Below are 23,107 nucleotides of genomic sequence, written 5' to 3'. Positions count from 1 at the left end.
AGATCAGGGTAGAGGTGGAGGCACGGCAGGGTGGGTAGCTAACACTGCACCACGCAATTCAGTAAACTGTTCTTGAAAGCCAAGAGGTTCAGCAGTCAGAATAAAGTGCATGCTACATTATCCTGCAGCTCCCAGGGGCCTTGAAGTTGGTGGAAATGGCCTCCTACAGCACAGAAGGCCTACGCGGCAAGAGAAGAGCTGAAATAAGCGTTCCGTGCTAGCCCACTCCCAGCCCCTCAGGGAGAGGGCATTTGGAGGGTAGTTGGAAGTGTGGTCAGAGGGCACTACACTATTATTACTCATCTGTATTGCACTGTTGCCTAGGAGCCTCTCTCATGAACCAGGGTTCTACTGTGCTAGGCACTGAACAAACACAGGAGAAAAAGATACCCCATCCCAAAGAATTTATAATCTACTCTTCTCTGATTCTCAGGGACCATGGTAAGAAGACTGTCAATTAGAGGAACCCCGAGGCTGCTCTAGCTTGCTTGGGCATCAGGCAGGCCCCTTGCAAAGCCCCAGAACACAGGAAGCACAGATGGTTTAACACCACCATTGCATCTTCCTCTCCATTCTTGGCCTAAGCAGAGGAATGGAATAACTGAGGGTTGATTATGTGGCATCAGCCATAAAGACACCATATATTTTCCGTGTGTTCATTTTATAAATAATGACATTTGTTGCACATATAGTATACATGAAAATATATATTTAAATACTGCAGATTGGCCTGTTTTCCTATTTGGAACAGATGCTATGAAGAGGCCTTCTAAATCTGGGACATAGAAAGTATACTGTATCTTACCCGGTGGAGTATTTTAAGTCCCTCTCTCATCAAAATACTCCCAATTTAAATGCATTAATGCCAACTGCATGACTCTCCTAAATATTTTTTATATCTTTATGCATGTTTCAAATCTGTTTATTGAAATTACTTATGTGGAAGAAAACAAACTCCACTCTCAGTTTAGAAGCAACAAAATCAGAGACAGCTTTATTTGAGCAATTGCAAGGGAAGAATACAGCTGACAGAGGCATCTCTGCCTCAGTTTCTTCAAAGTACAAGCAATATCACACAAGAATTTATACGTTTTAGTGGCATGCATTAATTAAAAACATCTGCAGTTTGTTTATGTTATGTCCTGCCCATTTCTGTATTTTCTCACTTCTGTTCTCAAAACATCGCTATCTCAAGGCGGGGTCACGCTGACTCTACTCTGCTGTCTTCCCACCCGCTTCTGATGTGAGCCCTGCTTCTACAGGTCCCGCAATATTAGGCTAAGACTTAGCATGACAGTTGCTCTGTTTCTTACAACTAAGAGGCCTATATTTAAATCCTTTAACCCTGTTTCCACACTTACATTCCTATTTTTAACTGTAATGGTGCTTTACAAATATGCACATTGTTATAATGAATCAACCTATCTGTAAATTAAAACTGAACCTCGGTATGATGGCTCTTTACAAGATTTGGAAACCAAACTGACCGAGTAAATTTGTCCCATTTTTCCCCAGTCATTATATGTTTCGGTTTCAGGGCCTGATCTCCCCAAAAAGGTGTCAATGCAAGCATTTTAGTTAGATAGGAGTAACATTTTAATTATTCATGGAGTGTAGACTACAGCATCACATTAACAGCAGCAACCCAGTGACAACTAATTCAAACCAAATACATATGTCTGGTCTACGTCCTGCCCTCTGGACCAAGTGATGCACCACTATCTAAGGCCTAATCCAAAGCTCAGTGAAGTCATTAGGTGTGTTTCCATTGACTTCAATGAGTTTTGGATCAGATCCACGGCTTCTATTCCAAAACACATACTCACAGGCATCTCCTTCCTGAGATATGGAATGATGAGTGCTATCTAACAGGGGAAGATCAAGCTTAACCTGGGAAACCCGTACAACAAACACTAGAGTTCCATGAGAGGCTAAAGATGGAATCATCTCCATCCATGAACTCAGCAGGATTTTATCTAGGAGGCAGAAATGGTGTCTTGCAGTCCTGTTCCATTGGCCATTACAGCTGGTGTTCTGGGTCACACTCACATACCAAGATGAGTTCAGAGAAAATTCAGAGGTTCTGAGAATTTATATGGTAAGGCTGGGATCCCAAGCTCAGAGATAGAATTGCACAGAGATAGAAATACTATCCTATACTTGCTCAGAGACACCTCTGATTGCTATTCACCTCCAACAGACAAATGGGGTGGTTCATTACACTGCCTAACTGCACAACCAGGAGCTGCAGTGGAAGGATCTATCCTTCCTGAACCATTCCCAAGGGGAATAGGCCAGTGTTTGGCTATCAAACAGGTAGCCATATAGATCACTGTTTGAAAACGTTCCCCATTTTCCCTTAGGCAAAGTTGATGAAGTCAAACTCTCTTTTCATCCTCAAGGTGACTTCCAGGGTCTCCTTTTCTGAGATGAAACAAGCTTTGCCATTCTTGCTGTCCACAGGGTGGGGGAGATGCAGTAGCAGCTTCCTAGAAAACAGGAAATGGGATTTTTCAGCCTCAGCCCTAAGTAGGCACTAGAGAAGGGAATGCAAATTACTAGTGCCAGGCTAGTGTTTGCTATTTAGAAACCAGAATGTGATGGGCCATGTTAATTTAGTGTGAGGTGGTGGGACAGTGTGAGGTGGTGGGACACACTGAACTACTGGGGCTCTGCCCCACTGGGCCCTCGAATTATTCCAAATCTGGTTCTTTCTAAACACGCTCTTGGCTTTGTGCTCTGACAAAGATTTCCAGTAATAGATTGTCGGGCCTCTCACAGCTCTTGCTGCTGCATAGTGGTGCATTTTAGATGCAGAGTGAGAATGACTCACATCCACAGGCTGTCACAGTGGTAAAAATCTGAATAATGCATACAGTCTGAACATGTGTTTGAAGAAAATGTAGCTCAGGGAGCAGTAACCTAGCTTCCCCAATGAAGAAGAAAAAATAATAGGAGCATCCTGATTAAAAGTTTGGCCACCCCAATGACACAAGAGGCCGTGATCCCAAGGGATCTGGCTAGCCAAGGATTACTTCAAGCATGGGGGAATCCTTGACTACATAGAGTCAGCGAAGTCTCATGGCTACTCTAAACAAGGCTCTAAGCTATGTGGTTCTACATCATGCCCCTCCAGGCCCTCTGCTGTAGTAGGGGTTGCTGGGAGAGGGGTGTAGTCCCAATTCCCTGTGCCCTGGCTGCTGGAATGCGCCACTGGGAGCTGGCATAGTTCAGAGCAGCCTAAAGCAGCTTTACAGTGGACTGACACAGAACCAGCCCCAGGACCAGAAAGCTGCACACAGTTCCTTTGTGCTCCCCAGCTTCAGCTGTGTCCAGCATTTACTGGATGCATTTGAAAATATAAGACTGAAAATCTTACTTTCTTTCATAGTGCAAGGAATTGCATCTATACTTGGGAAATCAACACTAGCTCAGATAGTGCCCTATACAGCCTTTAGATTTACTGAGAATCTCTTCATTTGCTGGATTCAGGACTTGCAATGTCTCGAAGCAAAGAAGATATGGCAAATCCCTGACTCACTAATGAAACTGGATCACAAGAGAAACAGCATGTTGAGGTTTCCCTACAGCTGCAGTGTTATTCTTAGATGTCTGATTTTGCCAACTAGGGGTTTTTGCCTAGCCAGTGGCTGCTGGCTTAATATGCATTTCTCCTGCTTTTTGACTGGCATCACTTCCAAAGACTAGTGTTGCATTTCAGAAGGGAAAATTTGGTGGCCACATTTAGTGTGACCTTCCAGTATTCACAGGTCTTTTGGTCAAATTCATGCCTGGTATAACTGTATTGGCTTCAGTGGGTCTGAACAGTGCTCAGAAGGCCCTATGGACTTTTGTTTCCCATGTGGCAATTCCTATTTTTTTTAATATTTAAAATAAAATTTTTCTTTAGTATTTATCAAAATATGTGCTTTGAAGCTCTGTGTATTTGTGCATCAACTTAAAAATAAACATTGGGGCTGTTTGGATCTTTTCAATATGGGAAGAATATGAGCTGTGCGTGTATGTTCAACCTGCTAATCATGGAGACCCAAAACACTTTTGTGTTGGTGGAAGATAGGGAAAACATCTGATCTCTGTATATAAAAGGTTATGCAGAGCTTAAAATGGTTTTGGAAGGATATGAAGCTGGCCCTTCATGTGGTATTATATAGTTAGCCTATTAGGGACAACTTTCCTCTGGCCTTAATCCAGATCACACCTCTTGGATCAACTTGCAGATGGTCCTCCATCTTTGTGTGTGAACAGCTGTATGCATGTACACTTGGCATTTGTGGCCAAATAACCAAGTAGGCATTCAGAACTGTAGGCCCAATTTTGTAGACTACAATTTTGGCCCATAGGGTTTGCTGTTTTAAGGCTATCCTTGTCAGAGAAGGATTATAGAGGTTTCCAGAGATGTTAGTCTTAGGGGCCCCAAACCCAGCCCACTATTAATCTAACAAATTAATAATGGCTGGGTTTCCATCTATCTGTATTTTTTCTTGCAATTAAATAATCACATCTGCATCATCACCTTTGCATGCTGCTGAGCATTCCCCTAAAGCCTTTGTTAAATTCCATTACAGAGAAAACTTATAACAATTCTGCTTCACTTACTTTTTTGGGGTTCGAAGGTCAAGAATCTTGTCCTGGATGTCAAGTGTAATGTCCGAGGACCTTGTATCTGGCAGTTTGATTTTAATCTGAAAGGACAGGTACAAGTAAGACAGAAGTGTGGGAGAGGTAATGGCAGGGGGAATCTAGAGATGCACTGGAAGCTGGGATGAGCTTTGCAGTACTATGGTCTACAGATGATCAGGGCCAGCATTTAGCAGAGGTGATTTCTATCGGAAGAAAGATGAAGTAGTAATAATTTCTTTCAATGGTTTCATGAAGTCTGCAGATACCACTACCCTCTACACAAATCCGGAGTTGAAAGCCTACGTGAAAGATATTTTGCAGTCACTGAAAGCCCCTGCTCTGGTAAAGGCCTGGAGCACCTTATACCAACTAGAATAAAATACCCATGAATGTTGCTGATGAAGGAGGTCACTGATCATATATAGTAAGGTGAGAGGTTCAGATACCTGTGACTTTGAGGGCTGTCACAATGTTGTAATGTTCCACTACTTCACACAGTCTCATGACCCACAGTTCTCAAACCCAGGCCCATAGGGTTCATTGGAGCAGCCACACTCAACCCTCCCACTGGTAGCCTGCTAACAGCAGCTTACCTGGGCCACATGAAGTCCAGCCCTAGTATGAGGCTCTGCCCCTGAGCACTGACTGGTGGAGTCCCAGAGCAGCTGATTGGCCCACTGGTCCTATTTAAGCAAGCAGCAGGAACGGGAAGTTGTTTGAACAAATGGGTTCCATCCTGCTCCTGCTCCTCTAACACCCTAACCTGGCTTGAGACTCTTGGCATCTGACTTGTGGTTGCTGATCTCCAGTTTGTATCCTGCTTCTGACCTCCTGGTATCCTGATGCAGCTGATTCCTGTCTCATGACTGTGGACTCTGGTTCTAATAGGTCTGGCCACCCACGACTTGGCTGTGACACAGTCTATTCTTTAACTGCACTATCACTTCAATGAGTTTATGCAAGTGTAAAAAAAACCCCAACCACACAGGGTTATAGGTAAGTGGGTGTAACATCCAGTTGGACCTGCATCTACTTACACCAGGTCTGAACCTGGCCCATAGAACTGGGCAGGTTGTGTATTTTCGGAATATATCTAGCTCTCAAGGAGCTGCATGATTCTCAGGGCAGTGGCAATGGCAGATTCACTGAAAGCTACTTAGCAGATCCTGCATAGGTCCAAAGACAGTAATAGAGCTGCTGTGTAGGTATGTGCTACATTGAAGGAGACAGTGAGGAAAGGGGAAGGAGAAGGGACTGGAGCTGTGGTTCATGCTCACCAGCATGTCCTCGCAACAGGCTGTGGAAGGGTCCTTTCTGCTCATCCCCAGGAAGATGTCCTCCGCTCCCACCTGTTGCTTGAATAAAATCTCATACCTAGCAGAGACAAAACTGGTCATCAAACCCTGTATGAATCTCCATGTTAAGGGAGGGCACGAGAAGAAGAGTATAATATTGTTTCTTCTGGGAATATAGGTCCTTTTATCTCTGCTGGCACTCTTAAGATTCTCCATTTTACATGCCCTTCAAAGGGACACCTGGCTTGGGACTCTATTCATAACTATCACTGTCTCTCATAGTTGGCTGGAGGGCTCATGATGAACAATGAGTCACCCTTCACTTGTCACCAGATGCTGGGCATGCTGCCTCCACAGCACAATCAACCTTTGCAGGACCAGGGAATAAGACACTGGGGGTGGAAACTGAACCATGTGGATGTGATATTTATCTCCTAGATCTCCTAGATAGCCCCCTGTGGAAAAATTTTAAAAGGATGCAGTCAAGTAATTAAGTTGCAAACAATTTTCTGTCCATCATTTGGCTCCTGGAGCCCAAAAATAATATAGCTTTCTCTGCTAATTTTAATGATATTCCATTTTACATACATTGATTTTTTTCTCTCCAAATCAGTCTGTCTAATTCAGAATGCAGCAAAATCTGGAATTCTATGTTCTCTTTCTGTTGGTCTTTAATGAATGAGGAAACACAACTGAAGATTGTATTTAGAACATGTAACACTCTTAGTAAATTGAGCAAAATAAATAGAGCAATTTCTCCAGACTGTTGAAAGGTTGTATGGAAAGAAGCTGTTTTTTCATCTCCAGTGGTCATGCATGCATGTAACACAATTCTAGTCTCTCAGTCAGTGTAAAATCTATCTAATAACAGCTCTAGATTTATCTTTCAAGGCTTTTTCCATGCATTAATTTGATGAACTATTACGAAGATTTATACTCTCATTTTATTTGTGCTACACAGTACATAATTGCTCAGGGCCAAAGAAAAGATATACCTCCTTCAGTAGAGACTGAATGAGTCCAGAGAGTTTGGTTCATATCAGCATTGGACAAATTTACCTTACCTCGACAGGACAATAGAAGTCATAGTTTTAAATAAAAATGTGTGCACAAATGTATGTGGGTGCATAAGCGGAGGCTAAACAGGGGACTGTCAAAAATGTTCATTTTTAAGGTCTAATTTTAAAGGGGAAAAATCAGCCTAGTTTTTAGATCAGGCAACTGAGTGGCTAATTGTATTTATGCACAGAGAAAAGTGGAAATTCTGGGCCAGATCTTCAATCAGGTATACACTGTGTAGCTCTGTTGACTTCAATGAAACTACTCCAATTTACACCAATGGAGAATCTGGCCCTCAGGGGTGCAATATTTTGTGATAATAAATGTAAAGGCTGCCTTTTGGATTAGTTGACCCCTTGGAGCCGGAGAATCTTCCAGAGCACTTCAGAGCACTTTCCAACCTAAACTACATGACAGCATCTACTTAAGAATGCTTTATTTGAGGTGGGGAAGGAAGAAGTCTATTAGTATTTTTAGGCTGTCCTCTTACAATCCATCTCTGACTGAATGCCATCCATTAGAAAAGTAACATTGCCTGTAAAATACTGCTCCAACAGCAGGTATTTGCCTCTAAAGCACTTAATTCCCTGCAATATAAATATAAATCCAAAGCCCCCCATACAGTACAGCATTATCAAAAGAATGGAACTCTCACTTACTGTCATAAAAGCAGCAGGTAAATTCAGTAATGTTGTATACAAACTTGGCATGTATGAAGGCTAATAAATTTTGGCACTGGCCTCCTTTCCCTCCTAATCCTACTTTACACAAGCATCTGACACTGGGAATAATCTTATAACAGGGATAACAGACTCCAAATTTCAGTAATGAGATTAGAAGGTCTCCTCCACAGAAGAGATTAAAGTCACTTTTTAATTGTTGCTGCTTTGGAGGCAAAGCCCATCAGGATATATCTACCGTGCATCTACACTGCAATTGTGCTAATCTAGGGCTCAGACCCAGGGTCCCAGGACCCTGCAGGGTTGAAGGGTCCAAGCTTGAGTTAAGCCAAGACCCAAGGTCCGAGCCCTATTGGTTTGCAGTGTTGACACAACCCTACTTGACTCGGGTCATGGGAGTCAGTATCCCACAACTCCATGGGACAATTTCCAACAGTTTACATTCCACTCTACTGAAAACAGAAGCCACCCCCATTTTGCAAATAGCAGCAGCTCAGGTTAGCATTAACCCATTCTGTTCTGATCACCGATCTGCAAGCATACTATCAGAGAGTCTCCTGGGTTTGCAATGGCGAGCAAACCGATCCAACCTTTTGCAAAGCAAGCTGCTTCCTAGTAATGTGCAGGGTGGGCAGTAAAGTTTTCCCACACCGCACCACAGTTCTAGAGCTGCGGGAGTTGGGGGCATTAGGGACCCTGGGATATGGTTACTTTGACTTGGGTCTGTGCACTGCAATGTGGATGCCAGAGCCCAAGGTTCACGCGTCACTTGGAAAAGACTTAACGTAGGGGTAAAACACAGTGTAGATCCTCAAAGCCCAAGGTTCCCTAACATGACTCAAGTCCCACTAACCCTGGGCTTACATTGCAGTGAAACGTACCCCTAGTGTACATCCCTTCTGCCCTTCCATGACACAAGCTTTTCAGTAGTGTGTGTTTTGTTGTAAACACAATATATATGCTATGCAGAACATGCTTGTATTTCAGCTACACAAAACCCATGCACACAGTTTTAGCTCTGTTACACTTACTCTGGCTGTTCCCTTGGATCCCAGATATCATCAAACTCTGATCCTTCTGGCACCTCCTCTGTATTCCAGATATCTTTACTATTTCCAGACTTCACATCAGGGGTGACTAGGAGAGGGGATGAAAGCGAGAATTTGATACTGTCAGTTTCTAGGATAGGTCTGTCTTTCTAGGGTTGCTGTGTTTAACCATGGTGTGGTTGTCTGATAAAAGATATTTCACAGTATTCCTAGTCTCCCTAGGATCTACCTAGCCACAATCTAAGTGGAGATTTAGAAAAAGAGGAGATTTTTTATTTCCATAAATTTTACTCTCTTTTGCCCACCCTGTGTGTGGAACAAGTCAGGGAACATTCTGCTCCATGTCACAAAACATCAGGCATTCCTCAAATTGGGATGGGTGAAATCTAAAGGGATTACAGGATACTGAGACTTCTCCAAATAGGATTTTAAGTGAACAGAAATGATTTGTAAAGGGATCCCCTTTCTCCTCTCATTTATAAACAGCACAATATATCACAGTCCTTTTCATAAATCCTTGGGGATATGCAAAACAAAGGTGATGATGTACACTGGGAAAAAGCAAATAGGGAATATGGCAGGGATGGTATCTACCCCTATTATTGAGGGGACGTGTCTTCCCTTCATCCAGTATATAGGTTGGGGTTCTTTTGGCTCCCTGATTGTTTCTGGATTCCTAAGCAGAAACAGTGTTTAAAAGCATCTTTGTTATATTTGAGACTGTTTCTTTTAGACACAGCTCTCACTGCAGTTCTCCATGTCATTGTGACGTCTGGAATGACTCACTGCTATTGGCAAAAACAATGAGGAGTACTTGCGGCACGTTAGAGTCTAACAAATGTATTTGGGCATAAGCTTTCCTGGGCTAAAACCCACTTCATCTGATGCATGGAGTGGAAAATGCAGTAGGCAGAGATATATACACACTACATGAAAAAAACCTAAAAACTTATTTCCCCATGCTAATTTCCCCCTACTGTTACTTACACCTTCTTGTCAACTGTTTGAAATGGCCCACCTTGATTACCACTACAAAAGTGATTTTTCCTCCTGTTGATAATAGCCCACTTCCACTTTAATTGAATTATCTTGTTAGAACTGACCCACTCTTAGTAAGGCAACTCCCATTTTTTCATATACTGTGTATATATATAATTGCCTACTGTATTTTCCACTCCATGCATCAGATGAAGTGGGTTTTAGCCCACAAAAGCTTATGCCCAAACACATTTGTTAGTCTCTAAGGTACCACAAGTACTCCTCATTGTTTTTGCTGATACAGACTAACACGGCTACCACTCTGAAACCTGTCACTACTATTGGGCCACTCTTGAAGACTATGCAAATGGTACAGCTGGTGGATAATGCAGCTGCCCAACTATCTGATAGTTTTAGCAGCAGGAAGGATACTACACCCATTCTGCAAAGACTACACTGACTTTCTTTCTTTTTTTTTTTTTTTCTGGATGTAATTCAAGGTGTTGACATTAATGCATAAGACCCTAGAGGACTTAGGTTCCAGTTGTCTGAGAGCCTGCCTCTCTCTTTACATGTGACCAGTGGAGTTGTCACCACTTGTGCTGCAATTTCCAACTTCCCAACTGAGGACTGGAGGCAGCATGTTCTATGAGGGGTACCTTGAATGAGGAATTTCCTTTCCCCTTGCTCTGGCACAGTTTGAGTTTGTTGATCTTCAGGGCACAGAGTTAAGGCTCAGTTCTTCTCTCAAGCTTTTTCCTAAATAGGTTTGTGTGACTTTTGCTGGGGGGGGGGTGGGTGGGTTGAGGAAGATGTCTATGGTTTCATGGTGGGGTAGTAGCTTCTCCTCCTTATTGGGTGGATAAACTGAGTTCCATGCAGTTTATGTGAAGATGAGCTCTAAAAACCAAGCTCTTGTCTGCTTTGTGTGAGCATTAAAGATTCCACAGCATTTTTTGTAAGAATAGATGTTTGCCAATATTTCCCCCTTGTCCCATAACAGGGCAGTGTGCTGTCTTCTGTGGCGGATACGCTCCATCTCAGATATGCTACATTTCAGTGGCACTCTATGTACAGAGTTTATAAAGTGTTTCAACCCTTCAGGTTAAAAAGTGCCATATAATGTACATGTAAAATATTATTGTTCCCCTCTCAACAAAGAGGAAAGCAACCAGGGCTGGGCTTACCAGGAGGTGAACTGAGGCGACCGCCTCAGGTGCCAGACTGTGAGAGGGCACCACTAGGACCCAGAGTGTAGAAAATTGTGTCTGCTGCTGGTGCATATGTATTCTCTCTGCTCTAGATGTACAGAGATGGTGGAGTGCTATGCTGGAGGAAAGAGGGCACGAGACACAACAGACAGGCAGGAGAAAAGGTGGGAGGGAATAACAGAAAGCAGCAGGAGCTGCAGGAAGAGAGAGGAGGAGGAGCTTCTTATGTACCTCCCTAGCACCCCCAGGAGTCTGGACTGATTAACACCAACTTCTCAGGGAGCTTCCTGTTTCCTCCTGCTTCCCTGAACCCACTTGAGGAGAACAGGCAGTCAACTGAAGTAGTAGGAGCCAGTTAGGCTCTTAAGACACTGATATCGTCCCTCACTCAGGCTCTGCTACCAGCCTGCTCATTTGTCCCCTTCAACTGAGTGTTGAGAGCCACTATAGCTGGCACAGAACAGCAGTCATGAGTGAAAGAAGAAAATGCCCCTCTGGGGCAGCATTCAGAAAAAGAAACAAAGCAAAGGAAGCTTTTCTATTTAAGCAGGAAGGAGCTCTCCTAAGATACATAAACACAAATGTTCATGGTGAGCCTTCCGGCCCCAGTGAGGATGTGAGTGGTGAGGAGATGCCTGATCTTCCAGTTAATCAGAGTGCAGGTGACCTGGCAGCTACAGCAGCATCCATATCTCCATCTCAAATGGATGTAACCATGCACATTCCTGAAAAAAAGTGTAGATCAGAGAAGAGTGTGGTGGAGGCGCAAGAAACAGCTGCTGCTGAGTTTAGTTCCTTAAGTCTAGGTGATCCAGGACTGTGGACCCACTTGAGCAGTAGCCTAAGGGACTTCCTTGTACTGCATAGGCCACAGCAAGTGAAAAACTTCATGTTCCTCAAAGACAATGAAAACAGAAGTTTCCACCCAACACATTACTGGCGTGAAATTCCCAATGGTGACAAAGTGGAAAGCCCATGGCTTATGTACGCAAAAAAACAGAGTGCTGCGTCCTGTTTTTGTTGCAAACTCTTCCAGTCTAATGTTCCAGCCGCATTGGGTTCTACAGGAACAAAGGACTGGAAAAATCTGGCTAGAAATCTGGCATGCCATGAGAAGGCAGCAAATCACCAGAGAGCATTCCATAGGTGGAAAGAGCTTGAGATGAAACTAAAGTTAAAGGCCACCATAGATGATCAGCATCATGAGAAGATTGCATTGGAGTCTCTTTACTGGCAAAATGTTCTGAAAAGGCTCATTGCTATTGAGAGAATGCTTGCTACCCAAAACCTAGCACTGCGAGGCACTTCAGAGCAGCTGTATGTGCCAAACAATGGAAACTTCCTTAAAATTGTGGAGCTGATGGCTGAGTTTGATGCTGTACTCCAGGAGCATCTAAGAAGAGTCACCACTCAAGAAATCTGCACACACCACTACCTTGGAAAAACAATTCAAAATGAGATCATACAGCTACTGGCAACAAAAGTCAAACAGAAGATTGTGGCAGATCTGAAGTCAGCAAGATATTACTCTGTTATTCTGGACTGCACACCTGACATCAGCCATGTGGAACAAATGACTAATGGTACGTTTTGTAACAACAGAACCTAGTGAAAATGTCCCTGCAATGGTGACTGACAGAGAGCATTTTCTAGAATTTACTGACATTGATGATACTACAGGAGCTGGTATGACAAATGTGCTTCTTAAAAAGCTGGAAGATACGGGAATTGCAATAGCTGATATGAGAGGTCAGGGCTATAATACTGGTGCCAACATGAGAGGAAAGAACAGAGGAGTGCAGACACGGATCCGAGAGTTAAACCCTTGAGCTTTTTTTGTCCTATGCAGTTCTCATTCATTGAACTTGATGGTCAGTGATGCAGAACCAGCTTCTAGTGAAGCTGCTGAATTTTTTAACGTAATTCAAAGCATCTATGTATTTTTCTCTGCATCAACTTGTCGATGGCAAATTTTGAAACAACATCTGGAAACATCCTCTCTGACACTGAAACCACTGAGTGCCACACAATGGGAAAGTCGAGTGGAGGCAATAAAGCCTATCAAACACCAAATTGGGAAGATAGATGATGCCATAGTTGCCATTATGGAGGATAATGCTATGACAGGAACTGTTCATGGGAGAACAGTGGCAGAGGGAAATGGAATCACCAGAAACATACCTAACTTCAGATTTCTGTGTGGCTTAGTGTAGTGGCATGACATACTGTTTGAAATAAATGTTGTAAGCAAGAGACTCCAAGGTATATCTCCAAGACTCCAAGGTATATCTTGATATATCTGGAGCAATGGAACAACTGGATAAAGCAAAGTCATACCTACAGTCTTACCAGTCAGATGAGGGATTTCAAAACGTTCTGAAGAATGCACAGAAGTTGGCAGAGGAACTTCACACTGAAGCTAATTTCCCACCCATTCAAGAATACAAGAGTCACCGAAGAAGAAGACATTTTGATTACGAGGCATGGGATAATCCCATAAGAGACCCCAAACAACAATTCAAAGTTGAATTCTTTAACCAGGTGCTAGATTGTGCAATACAGTCAGTTGAAGAACGTTTCATGCAGCTCAAGGAACACAGCAGTATATTTGGGATGTTGTAGGATATTCCCAAACTCCTCACTGTAGCTGAAGAAGACCTACACCAGCAATCCAGGGCACTAGAGACAGTGTTGACACATGATGACATGTGCGATATTGATGTGAGTAATTTAGGTGATGAACTGAAAGCCCTTTCAAGATACATTTCAGCAGGATCAACTCCAAATGCTGTTCTGGAATATATGTGAACAAATAAGATGACCACCCTCTTTCCAAATGCTTTTGTTGCTCTGCGCATACTTCTAACACTTCCTATAACCGTTGCCAGTGGAGAACGCAGCTTCTCCAAGCTGAAGTTAATAAAAACACATCTACGGTCCACAGTGACACAGGAGAGGCTGGTCGGGCTTGCAACCACCTCAGTAGAGCATGAGCTGGCCCAGACTGTGGACCTTCAGCAGGAAGCAGTTCAAATCTTTGCAACCAAGAAGGCACGGAAAGCACCGCTTTGATTATTCAAACAGATAAAAATGCCAGTGTTTACTATGCAGACAAGAAAAGTTACATTTGCTGTTCAGGCATTTGAAAGTTAAGTGTTACTTAAAATTTTTGAACAAGGCATTTTAAGTTGTTGGTTCTCCTTTATTGGGGTAGGTAGCAGAGCAGTACCATGAGAGGAGTAGAACAGGAAGAAGGCAGAATTGAGACCTTTCAAAGTTTTGGCCCAAGTGAGGGAGTATTGGGGGGCGGCATTTGAGCTCCCTGCCTCAGGTGCCAAAATGTTGTGGGCCAGCCCTGAAAGCAACCGCCCTCAGTCATAGCTGAGACGAGCTATGTCAGAGGCAGCTGCTATTACAGCTATTTTATTGTGGTAGTGTAATGGTGGATCCCTGTCTTTGCTGACACCATTCTATTACAACTCAACTTACCTGTAGGCTCTGCTTTCTTTGCTGGTCCGATATTCCCAGGACCCACGGCGCTAACAGTAGAAGAATGTGACTAAAAAAAGCCAAATACAACTGAAATGAATGTTCTCATAGCCCACCTCAGTAATAATAATAAACAATTAATAGCAATAATACTTTGTATTTACAGAGCAGTGTTCATCAAAGGATATCTACAATAGCTATCTATATCAGAATGCTTTTACAAACTTTAATTACATTTTCACAACTTCCCTATAAGCATTATTATCATCCCCACTTTAGAGATGGAGAAAATGAGGCACAGAAAAGTTAAATTATTTGTCCAAATCAATGGCAATACTGAAAAGTCTTGTGTCACAGTCTTTGCTCTAACCACTATGTAACAATTCCCACCTCATTCTCACCAATGAGACCATGGCCTTGATGTGCTACATTTAAACAAGAACCCCATAACTATGGCTTTATAGCCACATGTGCTAGCATCTAACGGTATGTCTACAGTACAAAATTATTTCGAAATTATTCTATTTGAATTTTCGGAAGCGATTTTATACATTCGGTCTTCTGTGTCCCCACTAAAGCGTGTGAATTCGGCAGAGTGCGTCCACAGTACCAAGGCTAGCATTGAATGTCGGAGCGGTGCACTGTGGGTAGCTATCACACAGTTCCGGCAATCCCCACTACCCTTTGGAATTCTGGGTTAAGCTCCCAGTGCATGATGGGGCAAAAACATTCTCTTGGGTGTTTCTGGGTGTGTGTCATCAGTTGCTCCTCCCTTCGTGAAAGTTACGACAGACAATCGTTTTGCGCCTTTTTGGCGTGCAGACGCCATACTGCTTTCAGCAGACGGTGCACCGCTGCTCTCCTGCTACTATAAATCCATCTCTCATTTCCTCTCATCTTCCTATGTAATCTCTACTATCTACTCTTTCTCATTGAACGCTTCCACTGCCAACTCTGCTTGGACATCGTGAACCGAGCAGCACAGCTTCCGCTGCCAACTCTGCTCTCCCACTATTGCCGCGCTTCCGAGCTTCTCTATGTTGTCTGTCCTGGGCTCCAGCCTCCGTGAAAGCAACAGAAGACAACCATTTCCCACCTTTTTTCAGCTACCGTGAACCGAACAGCACCTCTTCCACTGCCACTCTGCTCTCCTACGTTTCGCATCCTTTTTCCATGATTATCCATGCAGGCTCCATAGCCATGGAGCCCGCTCAGATCTCCGCTGCAGTTTTGACCATTGTAAATACCTCGCACATTATCCAGCAGTATGTGCAATACCTGCAAAACCGGGTGAGGAAGCGACGACAGTGTGATTACGTTAATGATGAGGACTTGGACACAGACATTCCTAGAAGCACGGCATGTGGCAATTGGGAAATCGTGGTGGTGTTGGGCCAGGTTCATGCCATGGAACGCCGATTCTGGGCCTGGGAAACAAGCACAGACTGGTGGGACTGCATAGTGTTGCAGGTATGGGATGATTCCCAGTGGCTGAGAAACTTTCGTATGCGTGGGGCCACTTTCATGGAACTTTGTGATTTGCTGTCCCCTGCCCTGAAGTGCAAAGGCACCAAAATGAGAGCAGCCCTCACAGTTGATAAGCCAGTGGCCATAGCCCTGTGGAAGCTTGCAACGCCCGACAGCTACCGGTCAGTCGGGAATCAGTTTGGAGTGGGCAAATCTACTGTGGGGGCTGCTGTGCTGCAAGTAGCCAATGCAATCATTGACCAGCTGCTATCAAGGGTAGTGACTTTGGGAAATGTGCAGACCATTGTGGATGGCTTTAATGCGCTGGGGTTCCTTAACTGTGGTGGGGCAACAGACAGAATGCATATCCCTATCTTGGCCCTGGAACACCGGGGCAGCCAGTTCATAAACCGCAAGGGGTACTTTTCCATGGTGCTGCAAGCACTGGTGGATCACAAGGGACATTTCATCGACATCAACGTGGGATGGGGGAAAGGTGCATGACGCTCGCATCTTCAGGAACTCTGGTCTGTTTGAACAGCTGCAGGAAGGAACTTACTTCCCAGACCAGAAAATTACTGTTGGGGATGTTGAAATGCCTATAGTTTTCCTTGGGGACCCTGCTTACCCCTTAATGCCATGGCTCATGAAGCCGTACACAGGCACCCTGGACAGTAGTAAGGAGCAGTTCAACTATAGGCTGAGCAAGTGCAGAATGGTGGTAGAATGTGCGTTTGGACGTTTGAAAGCACGCTGGCGCAGTTTACTGACTCGGTTAGATCTCAGCACAACCAATATTCCAATTGTAATTGCTGCTTGTTGTGTGCTCCACAATATCTGTGAGAGTAAGGGGGAGACATTTATGGCGGGGTGGGAGGTTGAGGCAACTCGCCTGGTGGTCAGTTTCGCACAGCCAGACAACAGGGCGATTAGAAAAGCACAGCAGAGTGCGCTGCACATCAGACAAGCTTTGAAAGCCAATTCCATGACTGGCCAGGGTACAGTGTGAGAGTTATGTTTGTTTCTCTTAAAGTTACCCGCTTCCTATATATATGAAAGGAAATAAAGTCACAATTGTTTAAAAACCATTCTTTATTATTTGTTGCACAAAACATTGAGAGAAATCAGAAGCTAGACAGGGGAGGGCGGGTATTGGGTTAAGGGGGTGGAGGAGGAGGGAAGGACAAGTCCAGAAACCAAATCAAAATTTAGGATATGCCAGCTTTCTGCTGCTTGTGCAATCCTCTGGGGTTGACTGTGTGAGTCCGCGTAGCCTCCCGCCCCCTGTGTTCTTGGGCGTCTGGGTGAGGAGGCTATGAAACTTGGGGAGGAGGGAGGGTGGTTATACAGGGGCTGCAGTGGCAGTCTGTGGTCTTGCTGCCTTTCCCACATTAGATCTACCATACAGCTGAGCATGTCAGTTTGCTCCGCCATGAGCTTGACCATAGCATCCTGCCTGCTCTCATCGTGCACATCCCTCCTCTCTTCGTATTCATGTAACGCTTTACGCGACTCTGCAATTGTTTGCCTCCATGCATTCAGCTGGGCCCTATCAGTGCGGGAGGACTGCATGAGCTCAGCAAACATGTCGTCCCAAGTTCGTTTTTTCTGCCTTCTAATCTGGACCAGCCTCTGGGACGGAGTAGATAGGGGCCGTGCTGAAACATTTACACCTGCTGCAGGAGGAGAAAAAGGGAGGGTAGTATTTTAAAAGATACATTTTAGAGAACAAAGGGGACACTCTTTCTCAGTGAAACAGGCACTTCATGGTACACAGCACATGTTTTCTCTGTACAAAGTCGCATTTTACCTCTTATACTGAAGTGCCTGCCACTTTGGTGTGAGTAAGCCATCATATGCGGCCAGGCAACAGAATTCAGCTTTCATGCAGCCATGGTAAGCCCTGGGGGCCCGCGGGCTTCTACTTCTTCCGCATTCATTTCAATGCTTTCAAACGGCAGGGCCCCCTTTCCCATAGCAAGCAATGCCTGGTGGATTTGCCATATAAAAGGAGGGCCTGTGGGCTGTCTGGGATGATCGCTTCACACAACACCGTCCCCTCCACCCCACACCCACTGCGTGGCTTCGATGAGGCTCTGAGCAGGGATGAGCCCTTTAAACTAAACGCGAACAGCCCAGCATGGCTGGGTTTCCCCCACCCCCCCACCGTGTGGCTCTGATCAAGCTCTCACTCACCAGAAGTGCCTTCTCCAGGGTCATGGTCTGGGAGCATGCCTTGGGAGTGGGGGGAGACTATTGGCTCCAGTGTTAAGAATAGTTCCTGGCTAGGAGGGAAAATGGATTCCCCACTTGCTGCCTGTGCACTGTCCTCCTCCTCCTCCTCTTCGTCCTCCAAAAACTCATCCTCCTCACTCCGTGCTACTCCCCCCTTGCAGGTGTCCATGGACAGTGGTGGGGTAGTTGTGGCATCATCCCCCATAACTGCATGCAGCTCACGGTAGAAGCGGCATGTATGGAGCTGTGACCCAGAGCGCCCGTTCTCCTCCCTGGCTTTTTGGTACGCTTGCCTGAGCTCCTTGATTTTTCTACAACACAGCTCTGTGTCCGTGGAGTAACCTCTTTCCACATTGGCCCTGGAGACTTTAATGTACGTATTTGCATTTCTTTTTTTGGAACATAGTTCTGCCATAACAGATTCATCTTCCCAACATGAGATGAGATCCCGTACCTCCTGTTCAGACCAAGCTGGAGCTTGTCTGCGAATCCGGGATTGTGTGGTCTCTTGTGATGGTAGACTCTGCATGGTCGCTTGTGATGGTGGACTGTGCTGATGGTTACCTGTGCTGATGGTGACCAAACAGGAAATTCAAAAGTTCCTGCGGCTTTTACTGCCTACGTGGCTAATGCATCGGAGTTGAGAGTGTTGTCCAGAGCGGTCACAAGGGAGCATTCTGGGATAGCTCCTGCAGGCCAATAACGTCAAATTGCATCCACAGTACCTGTAACCTGGAACTGCAATCTCGATTTTAGCGCTACTCCACTTGCTGAGGTGGAGTACAGAAATCGGATTAAAGAGCCCTTTAAATCAAAAAAATTGGTTTGTTCTTGTGGACGGGATCAGTTTTATTTTGAAGTAACTTGGCTAATTCCGAAATAACTGCATACTGTAGACCAGGCCTCAGAGATCTTTCCTATGGGGCACTTGGGAAAACTGCCCCACTTTGCCTGCCATGACAATGCTGCATACCAATTTTGTGTACTACATGCAGTCCCATCATAGCATTTAGAATCTTTTTAACGCCAGCAATCATGCAAGGCAATAACATTTATTTTAAATGATGAATCACTGTAATGCTAATAGGCAGTCAGTGTGAACCATTGCTATGTTTTCTAAAAATTTCTTGGTTTGATAAAAGCACTTCACATGCAGAGGACAATAAATAAAACAAATATTCCAAATTACCAAGAAGATTGACAAATGGGTGAGGTAATATCTTTTATTGAAGTTGGTCCAATAAAAGATATTACCTCACTCACCTTGTCTCTCTAATGTCCTGGGAGACAACATGGTTACAGCTACACAGCATACAAGAAGACTGACACAGACTTCATGGGCATCACTGAGGGCAATTTTCCATTGCTGGCACAGAAGTGTTATTCATTTTATTAATAAGACATAAACAAATGATCGAGATTTCTTTTCTGACAAGATAGTAAGGCATAATAATAACTTTCAAAGGCAGATATAGAAGAATTGAGGGATGATTAGGGAGTGTGGAGGATTCATATCCTCCCGCTATTGAAGGTAGATCTTGAGGGACTTGCATCCAACCCCAAATGAAGACTACTACACAAGAAGGTTCTAAGGCCAGCCAGTTGGCTCCCGTAGTGGATGCGATGTCATGAAAGAGGACTGAGACATTTGTCATTTTTATTTATGCCATAACAGAACATGTACAAGATTCTATCAGACTTTTCAAAGAGTTGTGAAGACTCCTTGCACCACTGTAGGTTGCTTAGCCTGCTGTGGCCTAAACAGGGCCAGACACATAACTCCCCTGATACACACACTCAGAAAATACCAACAACAGTGACAATAACATAGTATGGGCATAGAGTACACTTTCCAGACACCATGACTGTCATCTAGATAAAAGAATGCAAAGATGTTTCTTTCCTTAATCATTGTTTCCAAATTTTTCATCTTGCAATGCTTACTCACCTCTCCCAATTCTATCCCCTCCAACAATCAGTTATCTCTAAAATGTTTCAGAGACACACATAATCAGTACACTGAGTCTCCTCCCAATTATCACAGGCTTTACTCTCAAGTTGCACTGCATCTTTTTATCCCTTCCTATGAAGCCATTTGTCTCTAGGAGTAAATGCCTTCATCTATAGCAGACTGTGGGGAAAGGGAGGGCTAAGTCTGCGTTTGAGGCTAGTTTTCATTTCCTTTTGACTAGAGCATTCAATTTCTCTCCTGTTCCCAGGAGCATGAGCTTTCCTACTATTTCTTCTTTCCCCTCTCCGTAGAATGCCACCCTGCAATAATTTTCCTCCTGTTTCAATCAATCTAGCACCTGAAAAGATTTCTAGGTTTGATTCTCTTTTTACATTACATTAAATTAAAATCAATCCATAGAGGTCAATGAGTTACACCAACGTAAAATCAGCAAGAAAGGAGAATCAGGCCCTTGGACTTTTGACTTCCATGGGAGTTGCAGCATTTTCTACCAGACCTGCATTTGGCCCCATGCGACTACAGTATTCCTTATTTCTTGTCAGGTACTCACCCCAAGATCATTGTCTTCATTGTCTTCTTCCTGAGGGTCAGCAAGCAGTTTAGCGAGAGCTTGCAGAGAAGAGAATTGGGAAACGCTGTCTAGATCCATATCTATTGCTCACCTGTGTACAGAAACAAACATAACAGCTGAAGAAAGAACAATTACTTTTTCCTTGTTTTTTTAAATAACAATACAAAAGCACTTTGTTTGTTTTCTAGATGTGATCATTTCTGGGCAGAAACACACACCGATCCTACTATTTATGAAGCAAGATAGTTAGAAAACTTTCTAAGGTACTTATCTAGCCCCTATTGCCTCATTATTTATTATTATTGTGGCTCCAAGAAGCCCCGCTCATGGGCCAGGACCCAGGGCCGGTGCAAGGATGTTTCGCGCCCTAGGTGAAACTTCCACCTTGTGTCCGCCCCCGCCCCCAGCCCTGTGGCAGCTCTGCACCCCCCCTGCCCTGAAGGTGCCCCCCATGCGGCAGCTCCCCGCCGCCCCCTCCCTGGGCCCGGGGAGCCGTGCGGCAACTCCCCACTGCCCCCTCCCTCAAAATTGTATCCACAGCTGATCTGTGATCTGAAAACATCATCTGTGAATAGCCACAGGTTTGCAGGGCTCTATTTATGAGGTGAACGACGATTGTTTGTCCTCTTCTCCCAGAATCCCCTTGGGATCCCAGAAGGTCTTTCAAAATCTCCCATAAATTTTTGCTTCAGTTAGCTGTGCCAGGAACTGTGGGATTGCTACTCAAAGGGCAATGCAACTACGGCAATGTAGTACAGCACTAATTGGGACACGGGGAAAATGGCACACAAAACAACACAACTAATGTTGATGCCTAATACCAATGGTTCTTATGCTGGTGTTATCCCACTGCATCACCTACCTATGGGTCCATTCCTTTGTGTAGACGCAGCCTGTGAAACCTAATCCTAAACTCTTTCTACAGGCATCAAACAGAATCATTTTGTTCTTCTTCCATCAATTGTCCTTTTCCTAGGATATAAGGCTATAGCTGTACTAGACTGTTTTTCATGAAACATCTAGTTGTTGCCGTCATTGTCACAGCTCTCATGTAAACCAGCCACTTTATTTTAACTGTTGTGTCATCCAATCCTGTACAGAGACGGTACAGATAATTTATGACAAGATTTTCAAAAGTGGTTAGTCGATTTGAGTGCTTTAATATTTGGGTGCCCAATTTGAGACACCTTAAAAGGGCCTGTTTTTCAGAGAGTGGATGCTCAGCACTGTGTGAAAATCAGAACTCTTTAAGATATCTCAAATTGAGCACCAGAAAATTGAGGCAAGCAAAATTGGCAGCCACCTTTGAAATTCTTAGCCACAGAGTTAACACACTGTCTGGCTGCCTATCTAAACTATGCTTGCACTGTTGCTACCAGTGCCAGAGCTGAAACAGTGGTAATGTTTCAGTAGGAAATTTGAAGCAAAATGTTAGTGCAGACAAGGCCTCCGAGTAACTTTTCTATCCCCTTCGGAGATGCTTCTTTTTCTTTCAAAGGTGTCTGGCAATATGTATGGTGGATGGTGGGGTTGGATGGAAAAGAGACCACTTTCTTTGGCTGATTCTGGGACTACTCTATTTCTCATAGGCCTGGGCATTTGGTATCTCTCCTCTTTTTCTCAGGGACATTGTCCCCTTTTTGCTCTCACTAGGTCCCATTTCCTTCTTTACACCGGCTCCAGGGCCAAGGCTGAGCACAGGCATCTGCCCACTACCCTCATCTTGCTCTTTCTTCTCCCAAAGAACTTCAAACCATGTGCGGTCAACTATCTGAGCTGTATAGTTCCAGCTTTGCTACAGCACCTGGTCTCAGAGCCGTCTGCCACAGGCTAAAGGTCATGGACCTCACCCCTGCTCACACTTTCGACTCTTCGACACACAGAGCGGCTCCTGGTGGTGCTGGGGGGGGGAGGGACTTTATGCCCCAAATGCAGGGGTCACGGGGGGAAACCCCCCGAAGGCAGCCAGGAGCCTGCGGAGACGGCGACGGGGGCCGAAGTGGTTCGATGTGGCCGCTGCCCCTTGTACTACTCGGCACGCCGGGGGTTTCGCCCGACCCGATCCCGGTCTCTGTCCCGCCTCCCGACGCCTTCGCAACCTGCCTGCCCCGCGTCTTTCCCCCTCCTCTCCCCAGCTCCCGCCTCAAGGCCTCCGCTGGGTCTTGGCCCCTCCTCCGTCACCCCCAGGCCCTCCACCCCCCCGCTCCGGTCCCTCCCGCGAGTCCCCGTCCCCTTCCCGGGGGGAACCCCTGGCCCCCCGCGCTCCCCGCCCCAATCCCCCGGGGTCCCTCCCACTCCCCGACGCCCCCCGCCCGGGGTGCCGGCGCCTCGCTCCCCAGTCTCGGCACCTGGCGGTCTCCAGCGTCTGCCGTTACCATGGCAGCGGCGCGCCTTTCCCCCCTCCCGACGCGGCCCGTGCAGGGCGGGATCTCGACCTCTCAGCCAACCCCGCGAGAGCAC

At 45.1% G+C, this 23,107-nt stretch overlaps 2 protein-coding genes across 6 annotated transcripts; both read right to left on the bottom strand.

Moving 5' to 3' along the window:
- Positions 1-966: 966 nt before the first annotated feature.
- Positions 967-23,097, bottom strand: DNAAF6 (dynein axonemal assembly factor 6). 5 transcript variants are annotated; one of them, XM_084638511.1, is made up of 8 exons: positions 22,452-22,709; positions 21,510-21,739; positions 20,627-20,738; positions 14,403-14,472; positions 8,707-8,812; positions 5,919-6,015; positions 4,618-4,703; positions 967-2,489 (listed from the first exon to the last, which is right to left on the bottom strand). In XM_084638511.1, exons 3-8 carry the CDS (start codon positions 20,723-20,725, stop codon positions 2,360-2,362), a joined length of 588 nt encoding a protein of 195 aa, XP_084494637.1. In that variant the 5' UTR covers positions 20,726-20,738; positions 21,510-21,739; positions 22,452-22,709; the 3' UTR covers positions 967-2,359. The 5 variants fall into 5 exon arrangements, with proteins under 5 accessions (XP_084494637.1, XP_084494636.1, XP_084494640.1 ...); XM_084638510.1 differs by lacking the exons at positions 21,510-21,739; positions 22,452-22,709 and adding an exon at positions 22,996-23,097; XM_084638514.1 differs by lacking the exons at positions 21,510-21,739; positions 22,452-22,709 and adding an exon at positions 23,023-23,091.
- Positions 17,001-19,119, bottom strand: LOC311525759 (uncharacterized protein; the record flags this gene model as incomplete). Its single annotated transcript, XM_084638099.1, has 2 exons — positions 18,066-19,119; positions 17,001-17,545 (listed from the first exon to the last, which is right to left on the bottom strand). The coding sequence occupies exons 1-2, from the start codon at positions 18,631-18,633 to the stop codon at positions 17,001-17,003; spliced, it is 1,113 nt and encodes a 370-aa protein (XP_084494225.1). The 5' UTR covers positions 18,634-19,119.
- Positions 23,098-23,107: the final 10 nt, after the last annotated feature.

Source organism: Lepidochelys olivacea (genome assembly GCF_965140295.1).
Source record: "Lepidochelys olivacea isolate rLepOli2 genome assembly, chromosome: 9".
Classification (NCBI taxonomy): Eukaryota; Metazoa; Chordata; order Testudines; family Cheloniidae; genus Lepidochelys; species Lepidochelys olivacea.
The sequence above is the reverse complement of the archived record's forward strand: the minus strand, read 5'-3'. Positions and strand labels throughout refer to the sequence as shown.